At 41.8% G+C, this 25,236-nt stretch overlaps 2 protein-coding genes across 3 annotated transcripts; both read right to left on the reverse strand.

Moving 5' to 3' along the window:
* samd7 (sterile alpha motif domain containing 7) lies at positions 1 to 13,153 on the reverse strand. Of its 2 annotated transcripts, none has more exons than XM_024392057.2 (7): positions 12,699 to 13,153; positions 4,120 to 4,255; positions 3,362 to 3,686; positions 1,649 to 2,289; positions 1,397 to 1,518; positions 996 to 1,106; positions 1 to 811 (listed from the first exon to the last, which is right to left on the reverse strand). In XM_024392057.2, the coding sequence occupies exons 2-7, from the start codon at positions 4,220 to 4,222 to the stop codon at positions 563 to 565; spliced, it is 1,551 nt and encodes a 516-aa protein (XP_024247825.1). In that variant the 5' UTR covers positions 4,223 to 4,255; positions 12,699 to 13,153; the 3' UTR covers positions 1 to 562. The 2 variants fall into 2 exon arrangements, with proteins under 2 accessions (XP_024247825.1, XP_024247826.1); XM_024392058.2 differs by lacking the exon at positions 12,699 to 13,153 and adding an exon at positions 6,543 to 6,659.
* A 3,744-nt stretch (positions 13,154 to 16,897) lies between these two features.
* Positions 16,898 to 20,196, reverse strand: apoda.2 (apolipoprotein Da, duplicate 2). The gene is made up of 5 exons (XM_024392059.2): positions 20,087 to 20,196; positions 19,631 to 19,757; positions 18,719 to 18,840; positions 17,966 to 18,054; positions 16,898 to 17,313 (listed from the first exon to the last, which is right to left on the reverse strand). The coding sequence occupies exons 2-5, from the start codon at positions 19,748 to 19,750 to the stop codon at positions 17,063 to 17,065; spliced, it is 582 nt and encodes a 193-aa protein (XP_024247827.1). The 5' UTR covers positions 19,751 to 19,757; positions 20,087 to 20,196; the 3' UTR covers positions 16,898 to 17,062.
* Between the last annotated feature and the right edge of the window lie 5,040 nt (positions 20,197 to 25,236).

Genomic DNA, 25,236 nt, shown 5'->3' on the forward strand with positions numbered 1-25,236 from the left:
TATTTACATAATACAGTTTATTTTCCCCCCAAACACAGAGGTCATGTGTATATTCAGTGTTCTTCCCATTCTTCATCAAGCCATTTATATTTCTAACGGCTTGGGGTTTAATGCCTCCATCTTGAATCTGAAACATGGTGGAAAAACAGTACCAAACATTTAAACTGTAACTAAATACATACAAAAATGCCATCATACACCTAGCAGTTTAAACACTGCAGGGCACACACTAGAAAACTGAACACCATTGCCTGACGGAAATGGTTAGCAGCTTAAAAGCAGCTCTTTGGGCTGAAACGCTTGCTGAATTCCTAATTGAACCCTATTTCCTACTCGCTGTGCACTTCTGAAGGTTGGACAGGTGTATCCAACACAGCAACTATTCCATCTAGCCAATCAGAGGGCAAGATGCAGCTGTTACTATATCACTTATACCCATCCCATGCTTAAACATCTACATGAAGTCCTTAGAGGGTATGTGTCTATATGTATGTGGTAGGGGCTAGTGGTCGACTTGGATCTGAACAACTGGCTGACGACTCTTCTCCCACACACTGATGCCTCAGGCAGTTCCACTGCTGGCCGAAGGGGGAGAGGGGTTGTCAATCTCTGGGAGGGAGTCGGTTGGTTTCAGGCCCTCTGGGTCTCTGTTGCACGGGCTGCCCATCATCTCCACACTGTTACAGTTAACAGGGGAGCTAATCTCTGATGATCGGCCTCCTCCTGCCTTCTCAGGGGCGGCCTGCAGGGCGGTGGCGGCGGCGAGCGGCAGGTTCATCATATAAAACATGCTGCCTAGCCGTCGAGACACCTGGGTGGGACAGAGATAGAGATGCCAAAAGGTATTGTAATAAACAATGTGCTGAAACAATGTGCATCAATACTTTTTGTTCCCCGAAAATGGTTTGCAAAATATTTAATCCATTGAAAATTAAATAGACAGCACTTGAAAATCTTTTGGTCTGCTGTCCGAATTTGTTTGATGGTTTGTCTACCTGTGATCGTATCTTGAGTGCAGGGCCCAGCTTCAGTCCCATGGTGTCCAGTAGATGGTCTTCTGTCAGGAGCGGCAGCGTTTCCCCATCTATCACGTGGTCCTTGAACGTCTGCAGGGAATAATCAGGTAATATGAGGAGGAGGGATACAGGAACGTTTAACCAGTTAGAAGAACATCCTTTAAAAGGCAGGTGCAGCAGTATGACACTATATACAGCGAGGCAACTTTCTGTTTACAAAAATCAATTCAAACCTGCAAAGTGGGACTGTCTCGGGGGAGGGTGCAAACTGTTAAGAAACAACGGTGACAGTCCTGGCAGATTTGAATTCTGTTGTAATTGATTTTTGTAAGCAGGAAGTCACTTTACTGTTTTGATGATGACCAGGAAAAGACACCAACCTGAGCATATTCAGAGCAGCTGGGTATGTTGTTGATGAAGTTGTACACGTCGTCCACTGTCCACTTCCTGAGGTCTTGGATAGAGGACATATCTTCTCCGTTGAGAAAGAGATTGGGGTGCCCTGATCAAAACAACACACACACGGCTCACATCTATCCCTTGGTCAAATAAATGATACAAATGAAATCAAAGACAGCAGCACAAACCCCTGAGAGTTTTGATCAAAATAAGACTGTAGAAAGTAGACCCACCATGAGGGAACATGTAAGGCATGCCTGGGATAGGCCCACTGGTGGAGGGATACTGGAACGCAGAGCATTGGCCAGGCATGTCTTTGTCGCTGGTGCCACTGTTGCAGTTGGTAACGTCAGGGCAGCCATCTTGACTGTTTATGCAGGCCTTGCGCAGGCCCTGCTCCTCCTCCTTGTAGCTCTTCCTGCTGCCCGCCGAGAGCTGTGCGTCCATTTTGGTTTGATGTTGTTTGCTGGCCGCCTCCCCTCCCATGTCCATTTTCCCCTCCGCCTCTTTCTCCTCTCCCGAGGCACCGCCGGGACTCTGCTCCACGCTCTTGTCTTCCGATTGGCCCTTCGGGCCCGACGCGTGGCTCTCTGTGCTCTTGTGATTAGTTGCCCTGCGACCGACCCTGCGGCTCCTCTCCCTCTGCAGCGTGCTGATTGGTGGATAGGGGCTGGAGGACATCAGGAGGCTGTTGGCCTGCATTTCCTCCAGGGTGGTGCGGTGGACGAAGACGTCGTGGCCGTCTGGGAGGCGTTGGCGCCCTCGGAACGCCATGGCATTGGACTGGTACATCATGGGCGCCTCCATACCCATCAGACCCTTCTGATGCGCGTTCTCCATCTCCTTCTGATGGAGGATGGCATTCATCTCCATCCTGAAAAAACAACCAATACAAACCAATCAGACGTAACAATATACCAATCAGACGTAACAATACACCAATCAGACGTGACAATACACCAATCAGACGTAAAACACCAATCAGACGTGACAACACACCAATCAGACATAACAATAAACCAATCAGATGTAACAATACACCAATCAGACGTAACAACACACCAATCAGACGTAACAATACACCAATCAGATGTAACAATACACCAATCAGATGTAACAATACACCAATCAGACGTAACAATACACCAATCAGATGTAACAATACACCAATCAGACGTAACAATACACCAATCAGACGTAACACACCAATCAGACGTAACAATACACCAGCTAACGTAACAATACACCAATCAGATGTAACAATACACACCAATCAGACGTAACAATATACCAATCAGACGTAACACACCAATCAGACGTAACAATACACCAACTAACGTAACAATACACCAATCAGATGTAACAATACACACCAATCAGACGTAACAATACACCAATCAGATGTAACAATACACACAAATCAGACGTAACAATACACCAATCAGATGTAACACACCAATCAGACGTAACAATACACCAACTAACGTAACAATACACCAACTAACGTAACAATACACCAATCAGATGTAACAATACACCCCAATCAGATGTAACAATATACCAATCAGACATAACAATACACCAATCAGATGTAACACACCAATCAGACGTAACAATACACCAACTAACGTAACAATACACCAACTAACGTAACAATACACCAATCAGATGTAACAATACACACCAATCAGATGTAACAATATACCAATCAGATGTAACAATACACCAATCAGACGTAACAATACACCAATCAGACGTAACAATACACCAACTAACGTAACAATACACCAATCAGACGTAACAATACACCAATCAGACGTAACAGACGCTCTTGGTATTAAGTTGAAGGGGCCCGTAAAAGGGAGGGCTATGAAAGCCCTAGAGTCCATGACGTGTACTTTGACATGTCCTGTAACATGCAGCTGCAGATCAATGTCAGACCGTACCTGGCGATGTTCTGCTTGTGGATGAGCTCCTGTCGCCGGGCAACTGTCTCCATGGGCTCTGAGGGCATGAAGCTATAGCCAGCTCCAGGGAAGCCCCTGCCAGGTATACCAGGGTGTGGGGGCATGGGCGGACCGAGGTGACCCCCCATGTGCATCTGCCTGACCTCAGAAGATACCATCTCAGAGGGAGGAGCTAGCTCTCTTTCCATGAAGCGGGGCTCAAACTGGGTGGGCACCCCCTGTAGCCTCTGCTGTCCCTGGGCCAGGATCTGAGGAGTCATGGTCATCTGGTTTCTCATCATCATCTCCTGCCGCTGACGTAGCTCTGCGACGAAACACAGCGCAACACGATTCAGATTCAGAGTGTTTAATAGTCACATGTACAGGGTTGCAGGTGTGATTGCAGGGTACAGTGAAAATCTTAGGCTTCGAGCTCCAACATGCAGGACTAGTGAAATACCTAACCTTCTGAAATACCTAGCCTTCGATGGTGGATGTGTCACGCCATTTAGAAGTCGATACAGAACTAGGGCCCAAAGTTTCCACTGACTATGTGACCTGATCAGGTAAAGTTCTGGGCCCCAGTAATTACCTAGGTCAGTGAAAAGCTCCTGGTTCTAAGGTATGGAAGAGTATGAATGCTCTTGGTTAGGTTGAGGGAATTTTCTAGGCAAGGATGAACGAGCTAATACCTAGGACTTTAACTCAGCAGGCTAACGGAGAGACATGCAGATTCAAGCCAGGTGGATCAGCCTTACCTCCAGCAGACATGCCATTGACCAGGCGGTACCAGTGTTTCTCATCCAGAGCCCCCTGCTCCCCCATCGCTGACATCTTTCTCAGCTGCTCCCTCGGGGTCATGGCCTGACCTCTGAGCTCTAGGAAACTGCCTCTCTGTGGAACCGAGATGAGGAGATTAGTATTTAAGACCAGTGTTTGTCAACCTGTGGCCCGTGGATCAGCATTGGTCCCTGGGATATTGCTGATTGGTCCCTCAGATGGTTAGCTAACAGTGATTTAGTCTGTTTTCAAGTACTTGTTTTAATCTAATTGGTCCTTTAAGAAGGAAGGAACCTTGCTTACATATACCTGGTCCAGGAAAGACCGCACTTGCCCAGTATAAAAAAAGGTAAAGTGGTGTTGAGCAGATTAGTGTTAATTAGTCTTAGTTAAGTCCCCTTTTAGCAACCTTCTTTAAATTGCTTGTCATTTTCATATTTCACCACTAGGAGGCAACCATGACCTATACATTGAAAGGCCCTCTATGATTAAAATGATGGCACACAGTTACTGTGTGCTGATGTAACTGAACAGACGAATATCAAACATGGGTGGTTGGTGTGACTCAAGACCGTGTTAGCCCAATTAACTAAGTTATAGCCCAAGAGGGATGCAACATAAGTCCTCAGGACTCAGAAAAGATTAGGCTACTACTCGTCAGTGATCACGTGTGTACTGTCCATCAACAAACCCTTACGTTACAATACTACCATAACTAGTACACTTAATAGACATGTGAGGATTGCTAATCGTTGCTAAGCATGTTTTCATCAATGGTCTTTAAGGGAGAGAGAGAGAGAGAGAGAGACAAGACTGATGACATTGAGATATAAAAAAAATAAACTGTTGTCAAAAGTTGACAATTAAGTTTCGGTGGAGCAACCAAAGCTATATTGAGGATTGAGGAATACTGTCTAGACTCTAGATTCACACACACACACACCATTGCAGCTTGTCATTACACCTGATTGACTTAGACACCTCTGATTAGCATCTAATGAATAAATATAACACTGAACGGACAGTGCTTTAATCCAGGACCAGTATGGGCTGTAGATTTATATCCATTTATATCCATTTTTAACACATACTACAGGAAAATACTATGTCAGAGGTGGCTCTGAAATAACTGTGGTCATGGCGTTACTGAAATGACTGGGTATCTCTCCTTTATGGTGTGTGTGTGTCTAGATACACCTATGGGGTAACCTATGACAACACACCCCTGACAATATATACTTGCCTAAATAATCCCCCCCATAAGATCCAGCCTATCCCTAACCGTTAGCAGCCTTTATCCCCAGTCAGTGGTGTACCGTACTACCCCACAGTCCCCTAAAGTTCCCTCACAGACCCATCTAATCCTCCTGTTAGTCCCATCTAGTCTGCCAGGCCTCGAGAACATCTGCTGACCCGTGTGTCTTCCAACCTGGCCCTCCTTCCCCCCACTATCCGATTAGCTAAATCCTGACTATACAGCACTTTAAAGGGATGTGTTGGAGGTAATCCGGGCGTTTAGGAGTTTTACCTCAGCAAACCTTGCCTGTAAGCACACCAGACAATACACCTTGAGTGATAATCTTATTAGCCTCCATCAGCCCCTTGAGATGTCCTGAAAACACCTTGGGGGATAAATCTGGTGGAGGGAAATTGGTTTATGGGGAAATATGTGGCGCCACACGCAAGCATGGTCACCCTGGTCCCTGCTACCAATGTCACTCTCCACACAACCTTTTATCTTTCATCTATTAAACTCAGCAAATATACAAAAGGGACGGATAGAGGTAAGAAGAGAGAACATTTAAAAAGATGACATACACACCATAGTGGATTAATACATGGACGGCTCAAGGTTTTATCTGTCCTCCTCAGGATAGCCTGAATGTAAATTTACATAAGTGTTTTTTTGGGGTGGGGGGGGATCTGTGTTGAGTACAGTATATTGTGTACTAAGAGTTTGCGTGTAAAATGTCTCCATAATGTGAGTGTAAGGAAAAATCTATTGCATCATAGTGTCATTTTGCCTGTGTGAATGTCAGTATAAATTAAATCACATTTTATTTGTCACATGAGCCGAATACAACAGGTGTAGTAGACCTTACCATGAAATGCCGAATACAACAGGTGTAGTAGACATTACAGTGAAATGCTTACTTACAAGCCCTTAACCCAACAATGCATTTATAAGAAAGTAGAGTTAAGAAAATATTTACTAAATAAACTAAAGTTTTAAAAAAGTAACAATAACAATAACGAGGCTATATACAGGGGGTACCGGTACCGAGTCAATGTGCGGGGGTACCGGTTAGTCGAGGTAATTTGTACACGTAGGTAGCGGTAAAGTGAGTATGTCTATGAGTATAAGTATGTCTATGCGTGTAATAAATAAATGAAAACTCACCCGGTTAGTGACCAAACCAACGCTACGAAAACAACAGACTACTGTACATTCAAGCCTATCCCTACTATTATCACTGAACTACCAGTCAGAAGAGGGGACACTAGTCTTTGAGGTATAGCGCTCAGCTGGAAAAACAGCTTGTACTCAGTAATTAATCTTTTACAGGAAGAGTAGGGCTTGTATGAACTTGAACCAAGAAGAGTCCGAGGGAAGCCAGAGAGGCCTGGCCCCTATTGCAGCACACACTAGGACTTGCCATACAGCAGAACAACTACTGTAGAATTCAGTAAAACGCCTGTTGTAATCTGGTTCCGGTTCAGTCAACCCACCAGGGTGTTTACAAACAGAACAGGAACTCAATCATCCACGTGTATTGATCACATCTTTACTAACGTTACAGAAATCTGCTCTAGAGCAGTATCCACACCCATCAGATGTAGCGATCATTAAAGCCTTTAACTAGAAAAAACAATGTTCCAAAGACTGGACCTAAAATTGTGTTTAAACGATTATAATTAATATTATATACAAGAGTTTTTTTTTTTTACAATGACTCCAATGTTAAAGATGTGAAAAATATTTGTTGATCAAACAACAAATTCTGAGCCTTCATATTTCATGCACAATGGACCAAATAATGAAAGTCAAGCACTGTAGTTTTGAGTTCTACAAAGTGGGTGTGGAAGAGGTGAAACAATTGTTGCTATCTATAAATAAGGACCTGCTACCGACAACCTGGATGATACATTGCTGAGGTTGGTAGCGGAATACAATTTAAGCCTAGAAGATGATGTGTGCCCTCAGATGTGGAGGGGGGCAAAGGTCATTCCGCTACCCAAGAATAGCAGAGCACCCTTGAAATGGTTCAAACAGCCGACCAATCAGCCTGTTAGTTGGTCCAGAATCAGCCAATCAGTTGGTCCAGAACAAAGCAGCACGTATTGCACTTAGATGTACACGGAGGGAAAGTGTCAGTACCATGCATGTCAGTCTCTCCTCTCTCAAAGTTGAGGAGACATTGACTGTATCACTATTGGTCTTTATGCGAGGTATTAATGTGTTGAAGGTAACGAACTGTTTGTTCAAGCAGTTAGCACACAGTTCGGACACGCATCTGTACAACAATAGACATGCAACCAGAGGTCTCTTCACAGTCCCCAGGTCCAGAACAGAGGCTGGGAAACTCATTACTACATGGAACTCTCTGCCACCACAGGTAACTCAAGCTAGTGATAAAACCAGTTTCAAAAATCAGATAAAAGAACAACTAACTGCACAAAGTGGGCTGTGAAGAGACACAGCCATTTTATATATCTTGTTTTGAAATGGCACTGCACCACGTATTAGACCTAGATATTGTGTGTACTGATATGTAGCGTTTTGAAATGGCACTGCACCACGTATTAGACCTAGATATTGTGTGTACTGATATGTAGCGTTTTGAAATGGCACTGCACCACGTATTAGACCTAGATATTGTGTGTACTGATATGTAGCGTTTTGAAATGATCCATTTCAGTGCTTGACTAATAATGTTCCGTACTATGTATGATGTCATGTTCATGTGGACCCCAGGAAGAGTAGCTGATGCTTTTGCAGTGGCTAATGGGGATCCTTATACAATACCAATACCAATACAAAATGGCTCAGTTTGTTAGAGTTTGGTGGCAGCAGAGACACCAGTGTAGTGGGTTTGATTCCAACATGGGTCACATAGTGAGTATATGTCGTTATTACTGTCTGTTGAGGGTGCTGTAAGTCGCTTTGTATGAAACGGTCTGTTAAATGAGCGTATCATTCGATTCAGTAATATTTATTAGTCATATTTTTTTCGATGGGTTGAATAGGCTCCTTCTCCACACAATGTACAGTGAATAAATGGTAACACTTCACTTGACACCCAGTGTCAAAACACGTTAGGACACGGCCATAACCACGTCATAACATGTCATAACAACTGACTTAACGTGTCATAACCACGTCATAATATGTCATAACAACTGACTTAACGTGCCATAACCACGTCATAATATGTCATAACAACTGACTTAACGTGCCATAACCACGTCATAATATGTCATAACAACTGACTTAACGTGCCATAACCACGTCATAATATGTCATAACAACTGACTTAACGTGTCATAACCACGTCATAATATGTCATAACAACTGACTTAACGTGTCATAACCACGTCATAATATGTCATAACAACTGACTTAACGTGTCATAACCACGTCATAATATATCATAACAACTGACTTAACGTGTCATAACCACGTCATAATATATCATAACAACTGACTTAACGTGTCATAACCATGTCATAATATGTCATAACAACTGACTTAACTTGTCAAAATATGGTCATAACCTGTCATGACCCATATATTTACACCTGTTGTGACATATATTGTGTTATTTTATGGCTGGCTATGGCACCTAAACAAGAGTGTCTAAACTCATATTTTTTTTTATTTTTTTTTCCCTGCCTAGAAGTTTCCTTTCATTTGAAAGTTTGTTTCATAAATCCTTTATTGTATGTTGTAATTAATCATATTTTAAATAACTTGTAGAAATTCACCTTATGACATTGTCATGAAGCATTATGACCATCCTGTGTCACTTTACTTAGACTAAGAAAATACCCTATATGACCATCATAATCATATAAGCCAGATAGGCCTATCAAGTACAGGCCCTTATAAGAATTATGACCATCATAATCATACAAAGGGGCAAAAAAGGATTTAGTCAGGCACCAATTGTGCAAGTTCTCCCACTTAAAAAGATGAGAGAGGCCTGTAATTTTCATCATAGGTACACTTCAACCTTGTCAGACAAAATGAGAAGAAAAAAATCCAGCAAATCACATTGTAGGATTTTTATTGAATTTATTTGCAAATTATGGTGGAAAATATGTATTTGGTCACCTACAAACAACCAAGATTTCTGGCTCTGACAGACCTGTAACTTCTTCTTTCAGAGGCTCCTCTGTCCTCCACTCGTTACCTGTATTAATGGCACCTGTTTGAACAGTTGAAGTGTACCTATGATGAAAATTACAGGCCTCTCTCATCTTTTTAAGTGGGAGAACTTGCACAATTGGTGGCTGACTAAATACTTTTTTGCCCCACTGTACAAGCCAGATAGGCCTATCAAGTAAGGGCCTTATAAGAATTTGTCCTTAACTGACTTGCGTAGTTAAATAAAGGTAAAATATATATATATCAGTCATGAGTCAAAAAGAGGGTGTCTTGTCCTGCTCCTGAAATCTGCTCCTGCATTCATCCCAGTCATCAGCAACAGAGCACTACGGTGGATGTATGTCTGATATCAATGTGTGCGCAATTACAACGATAATTTAACATGGGTTGTTTCTCTCAAAAATGATAAAACATAAACATACTGTTGACACGTAGGCTATGGTGTAATGGCATGTTTTGCCTTGTGTGGTAGGTTTTGTGGGGGTTTTGACAGTCTTATGTAGGTCTCATAACCAGCCATAAAATAACACAATATATGTCACAACAGGTGTAAATATATGTGTCATAACATGTTATGATGCTGGGTGTCAAGTAAAGTGTTACGGAATATACTAAAGTCAATCAAATGACCACATTGCGTATTTTGAAGGGATAGTTAACTCAAATATTGAACTATTATCTTCACCTCCAAAATGTAATAGATGACCTTTAGATGGAGTCCTAAACATTAGACTAATGACACCCAGTTAATCAATCCTCACTAACTGACTTACTAACTAAGCTCCTACTGTAGCTGATTCTATGGTACATTTGAAATCAAGCCACTAAAGTAATACCATTCATTTGGATAAACATGTACATTTTTAAAAACCTTAAAAACTTGAGGTTTTCGAACAGTGAGATGTAGGAGTTTCCACATTTGATCTGACATGTTTGCACACAGCAACTGGAGTTTTGGCCTGCATGTAACAAGTGGAAGCCTGTATCTAAGACTAGAGCTCCGGGTGCCTGGATTTGCGGCTGCCCGGGCTAATCTCATTACAAGAATGAATTAAAGGAAAATTGCTGACGACTTACATGAAGCCTTGCATTTGGGGAGGTCATATCAGACAAGACAGAAGCATCGTCTGGAACGTTATAATCCACTTAAGTGACAAACAAATGCTAGACATATTTTTGCTGAGACCATCAACACGTTGTTAGCATGTTTGAATGAACCCGAGGTTTAGATATCGATGAGGTTGATATTTTAATTAGATGATTTAATTAGATGAGCACATGTGAGTACAGACCAGGTTTGAGAGGTAAAGTTTAAAAAAAAATGTAAATATATATATATATATGTTTGTTTTTAACTGTCCGTGCTACCTACAACTGCATAGTTCACGGCATCATTACCTAAATATTTTACATAAATAAAATAAAATAACTCAACAGACAAAAAGTTAAAGGGATAGTTCATCTACAGTATTTTACATATTTTTATATTTATTTCCTTACCCTGAAAGTAGACTATAGACCGGGTTGGGGAGTAAAGAATGACATGTTATCTAGTTACAAAAAAAAACTGTTACTAATCAGTTACGCTACAAACAAAAATATTGTAATCAGATTACAAACACTTTTGAAAAAAAATTGGATTAGTTCTCTGATTACTTTTAAATTCAGAAATGATGTTTGAGGGAGAGAAAAAAAAACATTATGACACCTTTCCATTTTCTCAATGACAATCAGCATTGAAAAAAAGACGCAAGCTTAAGTTTGTTCCTACCTAAGCGAGTCTGATCACAAGTCAGAGACCACTATGATGACACACCAAATGATGACCACCAATCAGAGACCACTATGATGACACACCAAATTATGACCACCAATCAGAGACCACTATGATGACACACCAAATGATGACCACCAATCAAAGGCCACTATGATGACACACCAAATGCGTTTGATAGATCCTTTTTTGTCTTGTTCTAACGAGGAAAGTAATCCAAAAAGTAAATGAAAGTAAAAAGATTAGGTTGCTGAGTTTGGCTAATCCAAAAGTTATGTTACTGATTATCATTTTAGACAGGTAACTGAAACGGATTACATTTAGAAAGTAACCTATCCAACCCTGGTGCTGAACTAGGATCAGTTTAGCCTTTAAGATCCTAATGAATAAGATGAGAAACCTACTCAACCCTGGTGCTGAACTAGGATCAGTTTAGCCTTTAACATCATAATGAATAAGATGAGAAACCTACTCAACCCTGGTGCTGAACTAGGATCAGTTTAGCCTTTAACATCATAATGAATAAGATGAGAAACCTACTCAACCCTGGTGCTGAACTAGGATCAGTTTAGCCTTTAAGATCCTAATGAATAAGATGAGAAACCTACCCAACCCTGGTGCTGAACTAGGATCAGTTTAGCCTTTAATGAATAAGATGACATGAGTAACATTCCCAACCCTGTCTATAGACAAGGAGTGACTGCAATCCACACTTTTTGGGGAGGGAGTTCTCCATAGTTAGACTAAACATAGTCAACAAATGCTAAAATTAGCTTCTTTTTTCAACCCCGAATTTGAATAAATCACTGAACTAATCCCTTTAAGGAACAACTTTTGTGAATACAAATTGATTGATTGCAACTACTGTAAAATGCATTTCACAGTGTGTATTTGGTGAATACATACAATTTAAAATATGTAGAGTATACGTAGATAGAATACATATATGTATATATAACGGTAATTATATATATAACTGCAATTTATATGCAATTTGTTCAGTGTAGATGAACCAATGGGAGTGAGCAAAATAAACATAATATTTAAATGAGATAGGAAATCACATCATCCAAAATATGTTCCAAATACTGCAGCTCACATTTCCATCATGTGCTTCACATAAATTGTGAAGTTTACTAAACGGAAATCGTCAAATAACTTTTTAAAATGAACCTTCAGCAAATTCTAAGGAGTTCCACTGTATTTTTTTTTTTTTTTTACAGATCTGTGCTCTTTGCATTATTCAATTTAATAACATCTTATTTTAGTGTTCAGCTTTTGAAACGCACAGAATGAAGAATGAATGAGAGAGTGGGAATAGGGGGAAGAAGGTTGAGGAGTAACAGAGAGAGAGAGTGAGGGGGAGAGTACAGAGGTAAGTTAATTTGACTCACCTTCAAGTTCCTGCCAATGAGAACAGCTTGTGACTGACTTGTCCCAACAGAGTAGACAGAACGAGAAGTTAAACAAAATAAAACACCTTAAAGCTACACTGTATCTTCAGGTCAGGAGTTCACAGAATATGATGCTAATGGATTCCTCAGGGCCTTGGTATAGCAGCCTAGCTTGACACCTCTGATAAGTGGTGACCAGCCAATCAGCCACACCCCTGTCCTGTGTCAGCAGCTAACGGCTAACTAACGGCCTTAACCAAAAAAAAAAACTTTAAATACCGCTTTGCCTCAACTCTATTAGCCTGGCTTTATCTCCCGAGTTAAGCACCCCCCCCTCCCCTATTTCCTGACATTGGGGTGATCTCCTCATCCAACTACGCACCGGCCGGACCAGGCGCTTCACAGTAATTACTCCCAGGAGAGTCCTGCATTAAGCGTTGGGAGGCTAAACCTCTTTCAACATTTACCTCACTAAGCCCTTGTTAGCACTTTAGGCCGTGGTTAAGACACCTAAATGCTTTAGCTCCCTTTTTCCGATGGCAGAAAAAGGGGAGGCCTTTACCACTCGGTGGTAACCACTACCCCTCGGTGGCCACTAACAGTACAGGGAAGGTTGGCCTTGTGAACAGTGTTATGTGGGAAGAACAACCATGTTTTTTTTGTTTTTTTTGTTTTGATGAGGTGTCTGGGTTTGTTTATTAAGACTCTCTGTAGTTCCATACAGGGACACTGGCCAAATATCCAAGCTGGTCATTTGGTAGGAAATAAAATCCTGCTAAATGTGTGACCAGGATCATCCTCTCAGACGTCTTAATCTGACAGTTTGTGCTCACCAGCCGCTTACAGCAGAGGCCCTTGGTGCAGTTCCTCGAATTATGCTTTTTTTTTTATCCTGGAGGGATAAAGTAGGATTAGTCTACAGCTAGGTGTGCAGTATTGTGGGGGGTAGGGTGTTTCTGCTAACTAAGGGTGTTATTGCATGGGGGACAGTGGTGGACAGTCTCTCGCTCTCTCTATCCAGTTTAGGTGTGAGCATGAGGCTCCCGCAGGGTTAAGTGTACTCAGGATCGTTACGCTGTTGCCATGTTTGTCATACTAGCACCCTCCAATCACTGTGCACGCACGCACGCACACACACACACACACACACACACACACACACACAAAATCACACAGACACACATAGACTGACACAAAATCACACAGACAAACACACACACACACACACACACACACACACACACACACACACACACACACACACACACACACACACACACACACACACACAGACAGACACAAACACATACACAGACAGACACAAAAAACACACACACAGACAGACAGACTGACAGACAGACACACAAGACCAGAATTGCAGTCTCAACTGTTTCTTTAGCAAAAGTAGATCAACTTTGTCTCAAAATGTCTTAAGATGAAGGTGGTGATGGGGCTGAGCTATCGTTGATGTTGAGATTTTAACATTGTTGAGAAGTAAGGAAGATCGAGAAGGAAGTTAGCATTTCATTGGACGCTGTGTACCATGTGATCCCGTACATGCAACTAATAATACTGGAAACTTGCCCATGGACTTCGTAGATAACTGAAACAATGTACCATCACGCATTTAAAAAATTTTTTTGCAACTGCAGGCATAACATTACTTGCTAACGTAGCGAGCTTATGACAGTTGTTAGCTAGCTAGCTAAAAAGTATTCATAATATCAAATAATATACATAATATACATTTCTTCATGTAGACCCTTTTCCAGTACACGACACACTGACGTCATCTCACCTCTGAGCAATTTTACTGGTTGAAGTTGAAGTGTTTTTTAAAAAGTATAATACAGTTGATTTGCGATGAAGACACAAACTTTATATTAAGCAGGACATTCATACGAGACTTAAAATCCAATTCTAATCCAAAAGTAACGTGCAACATGTAAATAGAGGCTTTTTTTGCTGGCGTTCTATAAGAACTCACCCTTGTTCTGCCACCAACTTGCGCTCATCACCCTCGTGCTGGAATTGTTTGCAAACACAGAAAAGGATCCTTCGAAGAAATATTATTCTGAACTTAAATACATTATACATGAAATGCTTTGCTTGCTTACCTCAAGTTGAAAAACAGTTTGTGAAACCTCCAGAGACTTGTATCAACTGTCAGTTGACTGAAGAATTTTCCATGGATTTGAAATGTTGAACATTCCAAAATTCCAAATTTTCTTGAACAGGAATACAAGGATAACAAGGAAACAGTAAACATGTCGTCCTCCACGAACGATGCAGAGCCCCCTCTAGGAATATCGGTTATAAAAAATATATAGCTGCAAGCAGCAATTGCGGGGGCCAAGCACGCCATAGCCACATTTGGTCAATCGGAGTGACCTTGGAGTGACCTATCATTGTGCAAATTTTCTTGACAAAAAAACAGGCCTTTATGTAGTGTCATCAAATCATATAGGAAGGAAGAGTAGCAGCATTTTATCAAAAAAATCTGTTCCCCCAAAAAGTCTAATTTGCAGAAATTCTAATGGGCAGAGTGCATACACTGAGTGTACTAAACATTAGGAACACCTGGAATTTCCATGACATACACTGACCAGGTGAATCCAGCTGAAAGCTATGATCCCTTATTGATGTCACCTGTTAATTAATTGACAGTAAGATCACATCATTGTCTCAACATCTCAACATCTCTCTTTACCACATCTATAGGAGTGCAGGCCAGAGTGATCCTCACATGTATTTTAATTATGTTTGCTTTGCCTTTTGTGGCAGTACTTTGAAAATATAAAAAGAGTGGCCTGGACCCTGAGAAGGCTCCACATGAGGCTGTTGAACCAGAAAGATAACCGTTTGTGAATGGTTTCTTTCTGTCTGCCTGGGGGGAGGGGCTGTCAAACCAGACAACCATATTGTGAGGAGAATGCTCACTTCATCCCCAAAAAAGAAGAGGAACTCACTAATAAAAGACTTAGGAATTAAGTAAACAAAGTATTAAGATACTTAGCTAAACCCGCTAATTTAAGAATCTCCCTGGTGTAAGCTGGGATTTCTGTTCGGCTTGTTTGCACCCTGTATTATGTAGTCACTGTGAAGTGGGTTTAGCCTTATAAAGAGCTCTAGCTATAAATTCCATGGTTTGTTCCCAGAGACTGGACAGCATGAGATAAAGGCTCACGACAGGGCTGTCCAATAACAGAGCTAAGCCTCTATAATGCTTCAAGAGGTAAACAATAATGCATTCAAATTTCACTGTAATTATTAGATGTTTTTAAAAAAAACAATTTTTCAACAGAATAAATACAGCACAAGCAATCACTTTTATATTTAGGAGCCGAACCCTGAAGTAACAGGCATCGTTTGGACACATCACAGTACTTAACTAGTACTATTACTGTACATAACATATTGCCCCTAATATTTAATTATATTACTGTAATAGAAAATCTGGATCTTTGTGATAAATACATATAAATAATATATTTACTTAACTTGTACTATGATAACAGTACAAAAAAGGCCCCCACACGTGTTAGTCGTGTAACCAAGTATGACAGGACAACCGATAATGGTGGGAGCATGTGCAGGCGTCAGGGAGAAGGGTACAGAGTCTGAATTCCGCCACGGTCATAGTGCCATCTAGTGCTTCACAGAAAATCAGTTTAGAAAAATATATATATATACTGTACTGAGCATGTGAATTCACAGTAGGACACTCCACTCTAAATACCTATTTACTTGTGAGACAATATCAAATCAAATCAAATTTTATTTGTCACATACACATGGTTAGCAGATGTTAATGCGAGTGTAGCGAAATGCTTGTGCTTCTAGTTCCGACAATGCAGTAATAAAAAGCAAGTAATCTAACTAACAATTCCAAAAAAAACTACTGTCTTATACACAGTGTAAGGGGATAAAGAATATGTACATAAGGATATATGAATGAGTGATGGTACAGAGCAGCATAGGCAAGATACAGTAGATGATATATGGAATGCATATGGTAGCAATATTGTCATATAAGGTGACAGAGAATGTTTTTTTTATGCCTTTGTTGCATCATTGGACTGGTTCCTCTCTTTTTGAAATCATACATTTGCTTGCTGAATGTGACAAAAGCTTCCACTTTATACATCATTATATCATTATAAATACTAGTCAGAAAAAGTACACATTCACACCAGATAAATGTTTCTAGTATAATTTTATTGCATTCCCTCATAAGTTAACATAAACAGACCAAACACAGAACAACCATGCAGGTATCAACCATTGGACATTGTACAGCAGTCTATGTGCAAGCCATGCTATGAATGCAAATCATTCGTATGTTGTAGACTGAATCAGGTCTCTTAGGCCCACAGAGGCATGTCGGCGCACAGCTCTGGGCTCTGGTTGGTGACGGTCATCACGTCGATGTCGATGCCATTGGAGGTGAACACGTGGTACAGCTCCTCCAGTTTCTCCTCAGACAGGGTGGACTCTCTGCTCAGGATCCAGGCAAAGTCAGCATGGAAGGTGCCCAGGATGTCGGTGCAGCCGTAGACCACGGAGTGGCCCTCGTAGTCAGTGGACAGAACCCAGTAGTTGCCGGGGGGAGAGTCTGCAGGAGAGGAAAACATATTCAAATACATTTAGTAGTTTATTTACGAGAATAATTAAAATAAACACATGGATTATAATTTTACATTTTTCTACAGAGGTCCATATGAATATAAATATTGTTACGAAACCCATAACTAGCCTAAGGATATTGTTGCAGTCGCTCTGTCTAGGAGTCCTAGGCCTAGTTACAAGGTCTGTAACCTGAATGTGTGCATTTCTGTGACAAATCTGTGTATGTGCCTTGGTGTTAAATGTACATGTGCTCAGGGAAACAGCAACCTTACCTTGGTCCAGGGCCAGCCCAGTCTCTCCTCTTGGTCATCCAAGTACACTATCATTTGTTTAGATGATGATGAAACATGAATATGTACAAAAAGGAATGCCCCAAACTAAAGACAAAAACAAACGCTGCATCTGACAAGGTTGCTGCTGCCCCCTAGGGGATGGAGTGTGGAAGTGTATCCTGTCAATATGTTTGCCTAACTGTGCGCTAACACGACACAGCCCACTACATAACGCTATACATACCACATACAGGGTCAGATTAGACATGGGTCAGAAACAGACCTCTTTAAGAAGTCAAATGGACTTATTTAGGTCTACCTCACGAGAATGTTGAGACAAGTATATTAGACTTGACGTGTGTTTACCCTCAAAGAAGGTGACTTCCAGCTTGGCGGGCTCAGAGGGGTCCTTGGCCTTAGCATAGCCAGTAATAGCACTGACAGTGTTATCAGCACTGAGAGAGAAAAAAAAAGGGAGAGAGAGGTTAGAGGTTAAACACATTCAACAATGGCGTTTTATGAGGCCTGCTAACTCATGGGTCCCGACTCAATCAATGGCAGATAAAGGAAAACAGCACTTGCACATTCACTGGGAATGTTTATGCTATAGCTGAGGTGTTAACCTTGTTAACCGACTCAGCACCACGTAAGCTGCAGACATTTTCATTGGATAATGACATCACATCCCACCTGTCCTTAACATTTTAACTAAACCTACAGCGCGGTTTTCCATTACATGTACTTGATTGAATAGGAGGCTTAGACTTGGGTTAATAAAAGGTAGTCTGCTCTCCTGGATTGAGATACAAACATTGAATTTTGTATCTCAATCTTTAACGGTGAAGTCAGCGATGCATGATTTCCAACAATAACTAATAGCACGAGGCAAAACTTCTCTGTGGCTTCAGATCAGGCAGCTATCACATCGTAGCTATGGAAACGCACCCGTGCACATGCACAGGTAGTCTGTGATACTCTACGAGTGCATCATCTTGCATTGCACTCATCTACATCTGCATTGCTGCTCTTGGGAATGTCATATCGCTGAGTCTCAGTTTTATGTAAAAAAATAATGACAAATAAATGTACTTTTTAACTTGATCTCTTTAATGTACATACAGCAGCTCCCTGTTGAGCACACCAACGACTCCGGGGCTCTCCAGAGAGTAGGTAGCTGTGGTACACTCGCCCTTCTGGAAGACAGCAGGGAGCTTCTTGATCTCGTACCACTTGCCCAGATACTGTTGTCAAAGACAAAGGTCAAAGGTTATATGACAATGTGATGCTACGGTATGGCTTAGAGCTCAGGGGTTAAGTTTCCCCTATGTTACAGATCTAGGATCAGCTTCCCCTGACCCAATCCTAAACTTAACCATTTGTTGGGAATGGTTGCAAAACTGACACAAGATCAGCATCTTGGGGCAACTTTACCCTACTCCTCCTGACTTTGACATGTCATGGCGTTATCCATACCTGCAGCTCACAACATGCCAGTGGTTTGATCGAAGGCGACACTTTGGTCACACTTAAAGTAGATACAGGTTGCTGTATACCTGTGTAGTAATGCTGTAATAACATTGTATTCAGTGTTTTTTTTTATTAAAGTGGAAATAGGAACAATCTCTCTTCCACTTGTGTAATGACACAAATGCTCAAACGCATTACGATGTAATGACAAAACAATTACTAAATGAATAGGTAACAATTTATGAATGCAACATAGGAGGTTGGTAGCACCTTAATTGGGGAGGACGGGCTCGTGGTAATGGCTGGAGCAGAACTGGTGGAATGGTATCAAAAACATGGTTTCCATGGTTTCTATGTATTTGATGCCATTCCATTTGCTCCGTTCCGGACATTATTATGAGCTTTTCTCCCCTCAGCAGCCTGCTGTGGAATGCATTGTCACGCAAGTAATGACACTGTTACTACACATGAATACATGCAATTCCATGTTATCACTCAATTAATTACAATGCTACTGCACATGCATAAGAGCAACTTCAAATACAGTAATACAAGTATAGTCACCCTGGCGGCGTCGAAGTTAGCTTGGACGGGAGGTTGGGGGCATTTTCCAGGGCGTAAAGTTTGGGCGTTAGCGGCCAGAATAGACAGCAGAGTCAGAGAGAGTACCTGTAGAGTCTGCATCTTGGGTCTTGGGTAGGAACGGACACACAGGCAGAAAAGTAGAGACATTTTCACCAACTCCGTTGGAGGACAATGCAAATTGACTTCAAGTATACAGTATACAGTAAATTAATATCAAACAATTTAGGAAACAGAACATACTGTATAAACAATTATCCTAGACACTGGTCAAGATACGTACATTTTATCTCAGAAGTACGTTACGAATGCAATGCATTGTGCCTAACAACTACAGACCTACAGTGTGCACAGCGTCATTCTTCAGGCAATGTGAAATCGCAGAGCTTAAAGCATCAGAGAGAGAGAGACAGACCGGGGTTAATGGGTCCCACTTACCTGCACTTGTTCAGAAGATCAACCTGTTTCAGTGATGTTCAGTGGGTTATAGATGCCTATTTATATGTCAAACTCATTAGTTATGCGGCTGACGCATCGCTTTCATGACGGGTTGTTCTCAGAATTCCAGAATTGAGAGTGTGTGTGTTAGTGTTTGTCTTAGCGTTGGGAGTATGGCACCTGTTCAAATGGACCTTGAGGAAACAAACTCCCTTCTGACTTTGCTAGTGACTGACATGTTAGTGGTTTCGGTTGTTACACAAGTGAAATAACACACCATTTTGCAGAAGCAAGATGCATTCAAACCAACTTACAGATGAGAGTGCATCCATTTTCCGTGTTGGTGACCCTGGCGGGAATCAAACCCACACAATCCTGCCGTTGCAAGCGCCATGCTCTACCAAAGTACTAAGTAATAACATGTTAATACACAGTGTGTTCCTACACAGGTAGAAGTGTAACTTGACTTCTTATGCCAAGCGTTACGTCTGGAGGAAACCTGGCACCATCACTACAGTGAAGCATGGTGGTGGCAGCATCATGCTGTGGGGATGATTTTCAGAGGCAGGGACTGGGAGACTAGTCAGGATCGAGGGAAAGATGAATGGAGCAAAATACAGAGAGATCCTAGATGAAAACCTACTCCAGAGTGCTCAGGACCTCAGACTGGGGCGAAGGCTTCTGGACAAATCTCTGAATGTCCTTGAGTGGCCCAGCCAGAGCCCGGACTTGAACCCGATCGAACATCTCTGGAGAGACCTGAAAATAGCTTGGCCATCTTGGCCATGTTCTGTTATAATCTCTACCCGGCACAGCCAGAAGAGGACTGGCCACCCCTCATAGCCTGGTTCCTCTCTAGGTTTCTTCCTAGGTTTTGGCCTTTCTAGGGAGTTTTTCCTAGCCACTGTGCTTCTACACCTGCATTGCTTGCTCTTTGTGGTTTTAGGCTGGGTTTCTGTACAGCACTTTGAGATATCAGCTGATGTACGAAGGGCTTTATAAATAAATGTGATACTGAGTAAAGCTTCTGAATACTTATGTAAATGTGATATTTCCATATTTTTTTTATTTTTTAAAAATTTCTAATGTAACGCTCGTCTGAAGAAGAGGACCAAGGCGCAGCGTGGTACATGTTCATGATCATTTATTCAAACTGAACACTGAAACAAAATAACAAAGTGGAACAAAACGAAACAGTCCTGTCTGGTGCAGAAACACAAAACAGAAAACAACTACCCACAAACCCAGGTGGGAAAAAGGCTGCCTAAGTATGATTCTCAATCAGAGACAACGATAGACAGCTGCCTCTGATTGAGAACCACAACCGGCCAAACACAAAGAAACAAAGAAATAGAAAACATAGAAATAAAGAAACTAGAATGCCCACCCTAGTCACACCCTGGCCAAACCTCTATGGTTAGGCTGTGACAGTACCCCACCCCCCCAAAGGTGCGGACTCCAGCCGCAAAACCTGACTCTAAAGGGGAGGGTCCGGGTGGGCTTCCTTTACGGCGACGGCTCTGGTGCGGAACTGATACCCCCCACCGCCTCTGACTCCCCCCACTTTGGTGGCACCTCTGGTGTGGGGACCCTCGCCGCCGACCCCGGACTGGGCACCCTCGTTGCGGGCCCCGGACTGGGCACCCTCTTTGCGGGCCCCGGACTTGGCACCCGCGTTGCGGGCCCCGGACTTGGCTCCCTCGTTGCGGGCCCCGGACTGGAGGCCGTCTCTGGAGGCTCCGGACTGGAGGCCGCCTCTGGAGGCTCCGGACTGGAAGCCATCTCTGGAGTGGAGAGACACACAGGAGGCCTGGCTCTGGGAGCAGGCACAGGACTCACTAGGCTGACTCACCCTACATGTAGAGAAATGCCAATGCCATCCTCCTCTCTTTCATGTTGGTGAAACATTCTATGACTCTGTCATACTGTACACGCTTTTAGTTTTTGTTGTCCTAGGCTACTTGGCTAAAATGCTTGCTCGCTAGCCTAACTTCGATTCATGGGCAAAGTTAGCGATTAGCCAGCTAGTTAACAGTAGCCTACTACATCAAGCTACATACTGAACATCCATCCTCTCAGTCCAGGGCCACAATGTGTATGAATTTATGGTTGGATCAGAATCGCCTTTATAATCATTGGCCAGTATGGAGAATTAAGTAAAACCACAAGTCCAAATCCCTATCTCCATAAATCCTATCTCTTTTTTTTAGGAAAAGGCCAATTTTAGCTACCTAGCCACCAGAGGTTGTTTCTGTCAATTACATATTTCTCTTGAAGAGATGTGATAGGAGTGAAACCAAATCCAAGCGGGCTTCCCCTTGACACTTTTTTTTTTTGGTGAACCAGCGGTCTAAGGCACTGCATTCTCAGTGCAGGAGGCGTCACTACAGTCCCTGGTTTGAATCCAGGCTGTATCACATCCGACTGTGATTGGGAGTCCCATAGGGTGGTGCACAATTGGCCCAGCCTCATCCAGGGTTGGCTGGAGTAGGCCATCATTGTAAATAATAATTTGTTTTTTAACTGACTTGCCTAGTTAAATAAAGGTTAAAGATTCTTCAACCTCAGGAGGCTGAAGAAGTTTGGCTTGTCACCAAAAACACTCACAAACGTTTATAGATGCACAATCGAGAGCATCCTGTCGGGCTGTATCACCGCCTGGTACGACAACTGCTCCGCCCACAACCGTAAGGCTCTCCAGAGGGTAGTGAGGTCTGCACAACGCATCACCGGGGGCAAACTACCTGCCCTCCAGGACACCTACACCACCCGATGTCACACGAAGGCCAAAAGGATCATCAAGGACAACAACCACCCGAGCCACTGCCTGTTCACCCCGCTATCATCCAGAAGGCGAGGTCAGTATAGGTGCATCAAAGTGGGGACAGAGAGACTGAAAAATAGCTTCTATCTCAAGGCCATCAGACTGTTAACATTGAGTGGCTGCTGCCAACATACTGACTCAACTCTAGCCACTTTAATAATGGAAAAATGCATGTAATAAATGTATCACTAGCCACTTTAAACAATGCCACAATGCCAAATAATTTTTACATACCCTACATTACTCATCTCATATGTATATACTGTACTCTATACCATCTACTGCATCTTGCCATCTTGATGTAATTAAATGTATCACTAGCCACTTTAAACAATGCCACTTTATATAATGTTTACATACCCTACATTACTCATCTCATATGTATATACTGTACTCTATACCATCTACTGCATCTTGCCTATGCCGTTCTGTACCATCACTCATTCACATATCTTCATGTACATATTCTTATTCATTCCTTTACACTGTGTGCATAAGGTAGTTGTTGTGAAATTGTTAGGTTAGCTTACTTGTTAGATATTACTGCATTGTCGGAACTAGAAGCACAAGCATTTCACTACACTCGCATTAACATCTGCTAATCATGTGTATGTGACCAATAACATTTGATTCGATTTTGATCTGTCCGTTTATAACGAATCCACAGAGAAGGTTTTGCTTATCATGACATGGAGGTTTGTGGCTTAGGATATTCATATTTTTTTGGTTGTTACCACCTTTACAAACCTACAAATCGTATTTATCATAACTCAACACAATTGGTTCCTTCTTGCATGGTACAAAATGGTGCCAAGTGGTCATTGTTCGAATGAATACCAAGGAATTCCATAGGTTATTGTGTAATTACTATTTTATCATGCAATATCACATTGTTTTTATGTCATGACAGGGGTGAATGCAAAACTAATAGCAGTAAATAGTATCTTATATGTTAGAAATTCCATGATAATATGGTAAAACACAGCTATAAACCATGAATGACTTTATTTCTTAGGTATTGGCCTTAAATGTTTATATTTTTAACGTAATTTTTTATTTATTTAAGCTTTATTTAATTAGGCAAGTCAGTTAAGAACAAATTCTTAATTACAATGACGGCCTACCCGGCCCAACCCGGACAACGCTGGGCCAATTGTGCGCCGCCCTATGGGACTCCCAATGACAGCTGGTTGTGATACAGCCTCTAATGTCAAAAGGAATAGCGGTTGTCAGGGTGTTATTGTTCAGGAGAATGTGTTCTCAATGACTTACCTGCTTAAACCAGTGAATGACATTGCCTTATTTTCCATTTACGTAAACGGTAAGGACGTGACCCCTGGAGCCCATCAACAGGAGCTAGTGTCCCAGGATGGGGGTACCTTCGCCCCTTCATCAAACATGTTCACACAGCGGACCCCCTCCCCCGTGTGTACACAGCTGTCTTACACACTGGGTTCTGCCACGTGACAGCACGTGACAGTCTAGTGGTTGTATAAGGCTGTCAATCATAATTATGCAAGTTCTACATCCATGTAACTGACAACTGTTTCACATTACACGGTGGAGCTGTGTGATTACAGGTACCGTATAGGAGCTTCATACTAAATGTTGGTTGGGTTTAAGTTCAATTATTAGTCAATTATTATCAATAAAATTGTCAAAATACATGGGGTGTATTTATATTGTCTTCTTTCTCAAAACGAATACTTTGTATGATATATATATATATATATATATATATATATATATATATATATATGTATAGATAGAAAATCACATAAACTATGCAAATAAGAGACAATAAAATTAAGTATAACAAATATGACAAATTATGATTTCCCAGTACTTGCCAATACTACTGATATGAATCAACATACATTTGACAGTAATTAGTTATGTTAGTTAAGACCAGATGTTCCTCAGTTCACCATATGGTGAGGTATCCAATTACTCCCTGTTCACTCATGACTGCACGGCCAGGCACAATTCCAACACCATCATTAAGTTTGCCGATGACACAACAGTTGTAAGCCTGATCACCGACAACGATGAGACAGACTATAGGGAGGAGGTCAGAGACCTGGCCGTGTGGTGCCAGGACAACAACCTTTCCCTCAATGGGATAAAGACAAATGAGATGATTGTGGACTACAGGAAAAAAAGGACTATTCCCCCTCAGGAGACTGAAAAGATTTGGCATGGGTCCTCAGATCCTCAAAAGGTTCTACAGCTGCAACATCGAGAGCATGCTGACTGGTTGCATCACTGCCTGGTATGGCAACTGCTTGGCCTCTGACCGCAAGGCACTACAGAGGGTAGTGCGACC

This window comes from Oncorhynchus tshawytscha, linkage group LG28, assembly GCF_018296145.1.
Source record: "Oncorhynchus tshawytscha isolate Ot180627B linkage group LG28, Otsh_v2.0, whole genome shotgun sequence".
Lineage (NCBI taxonomy): Eukaryota > Metazoa > Chordata > Actinopteri > Salmoniformes > Salmonidae > Oncorhynchus > Oncorhynchus tshawytscha.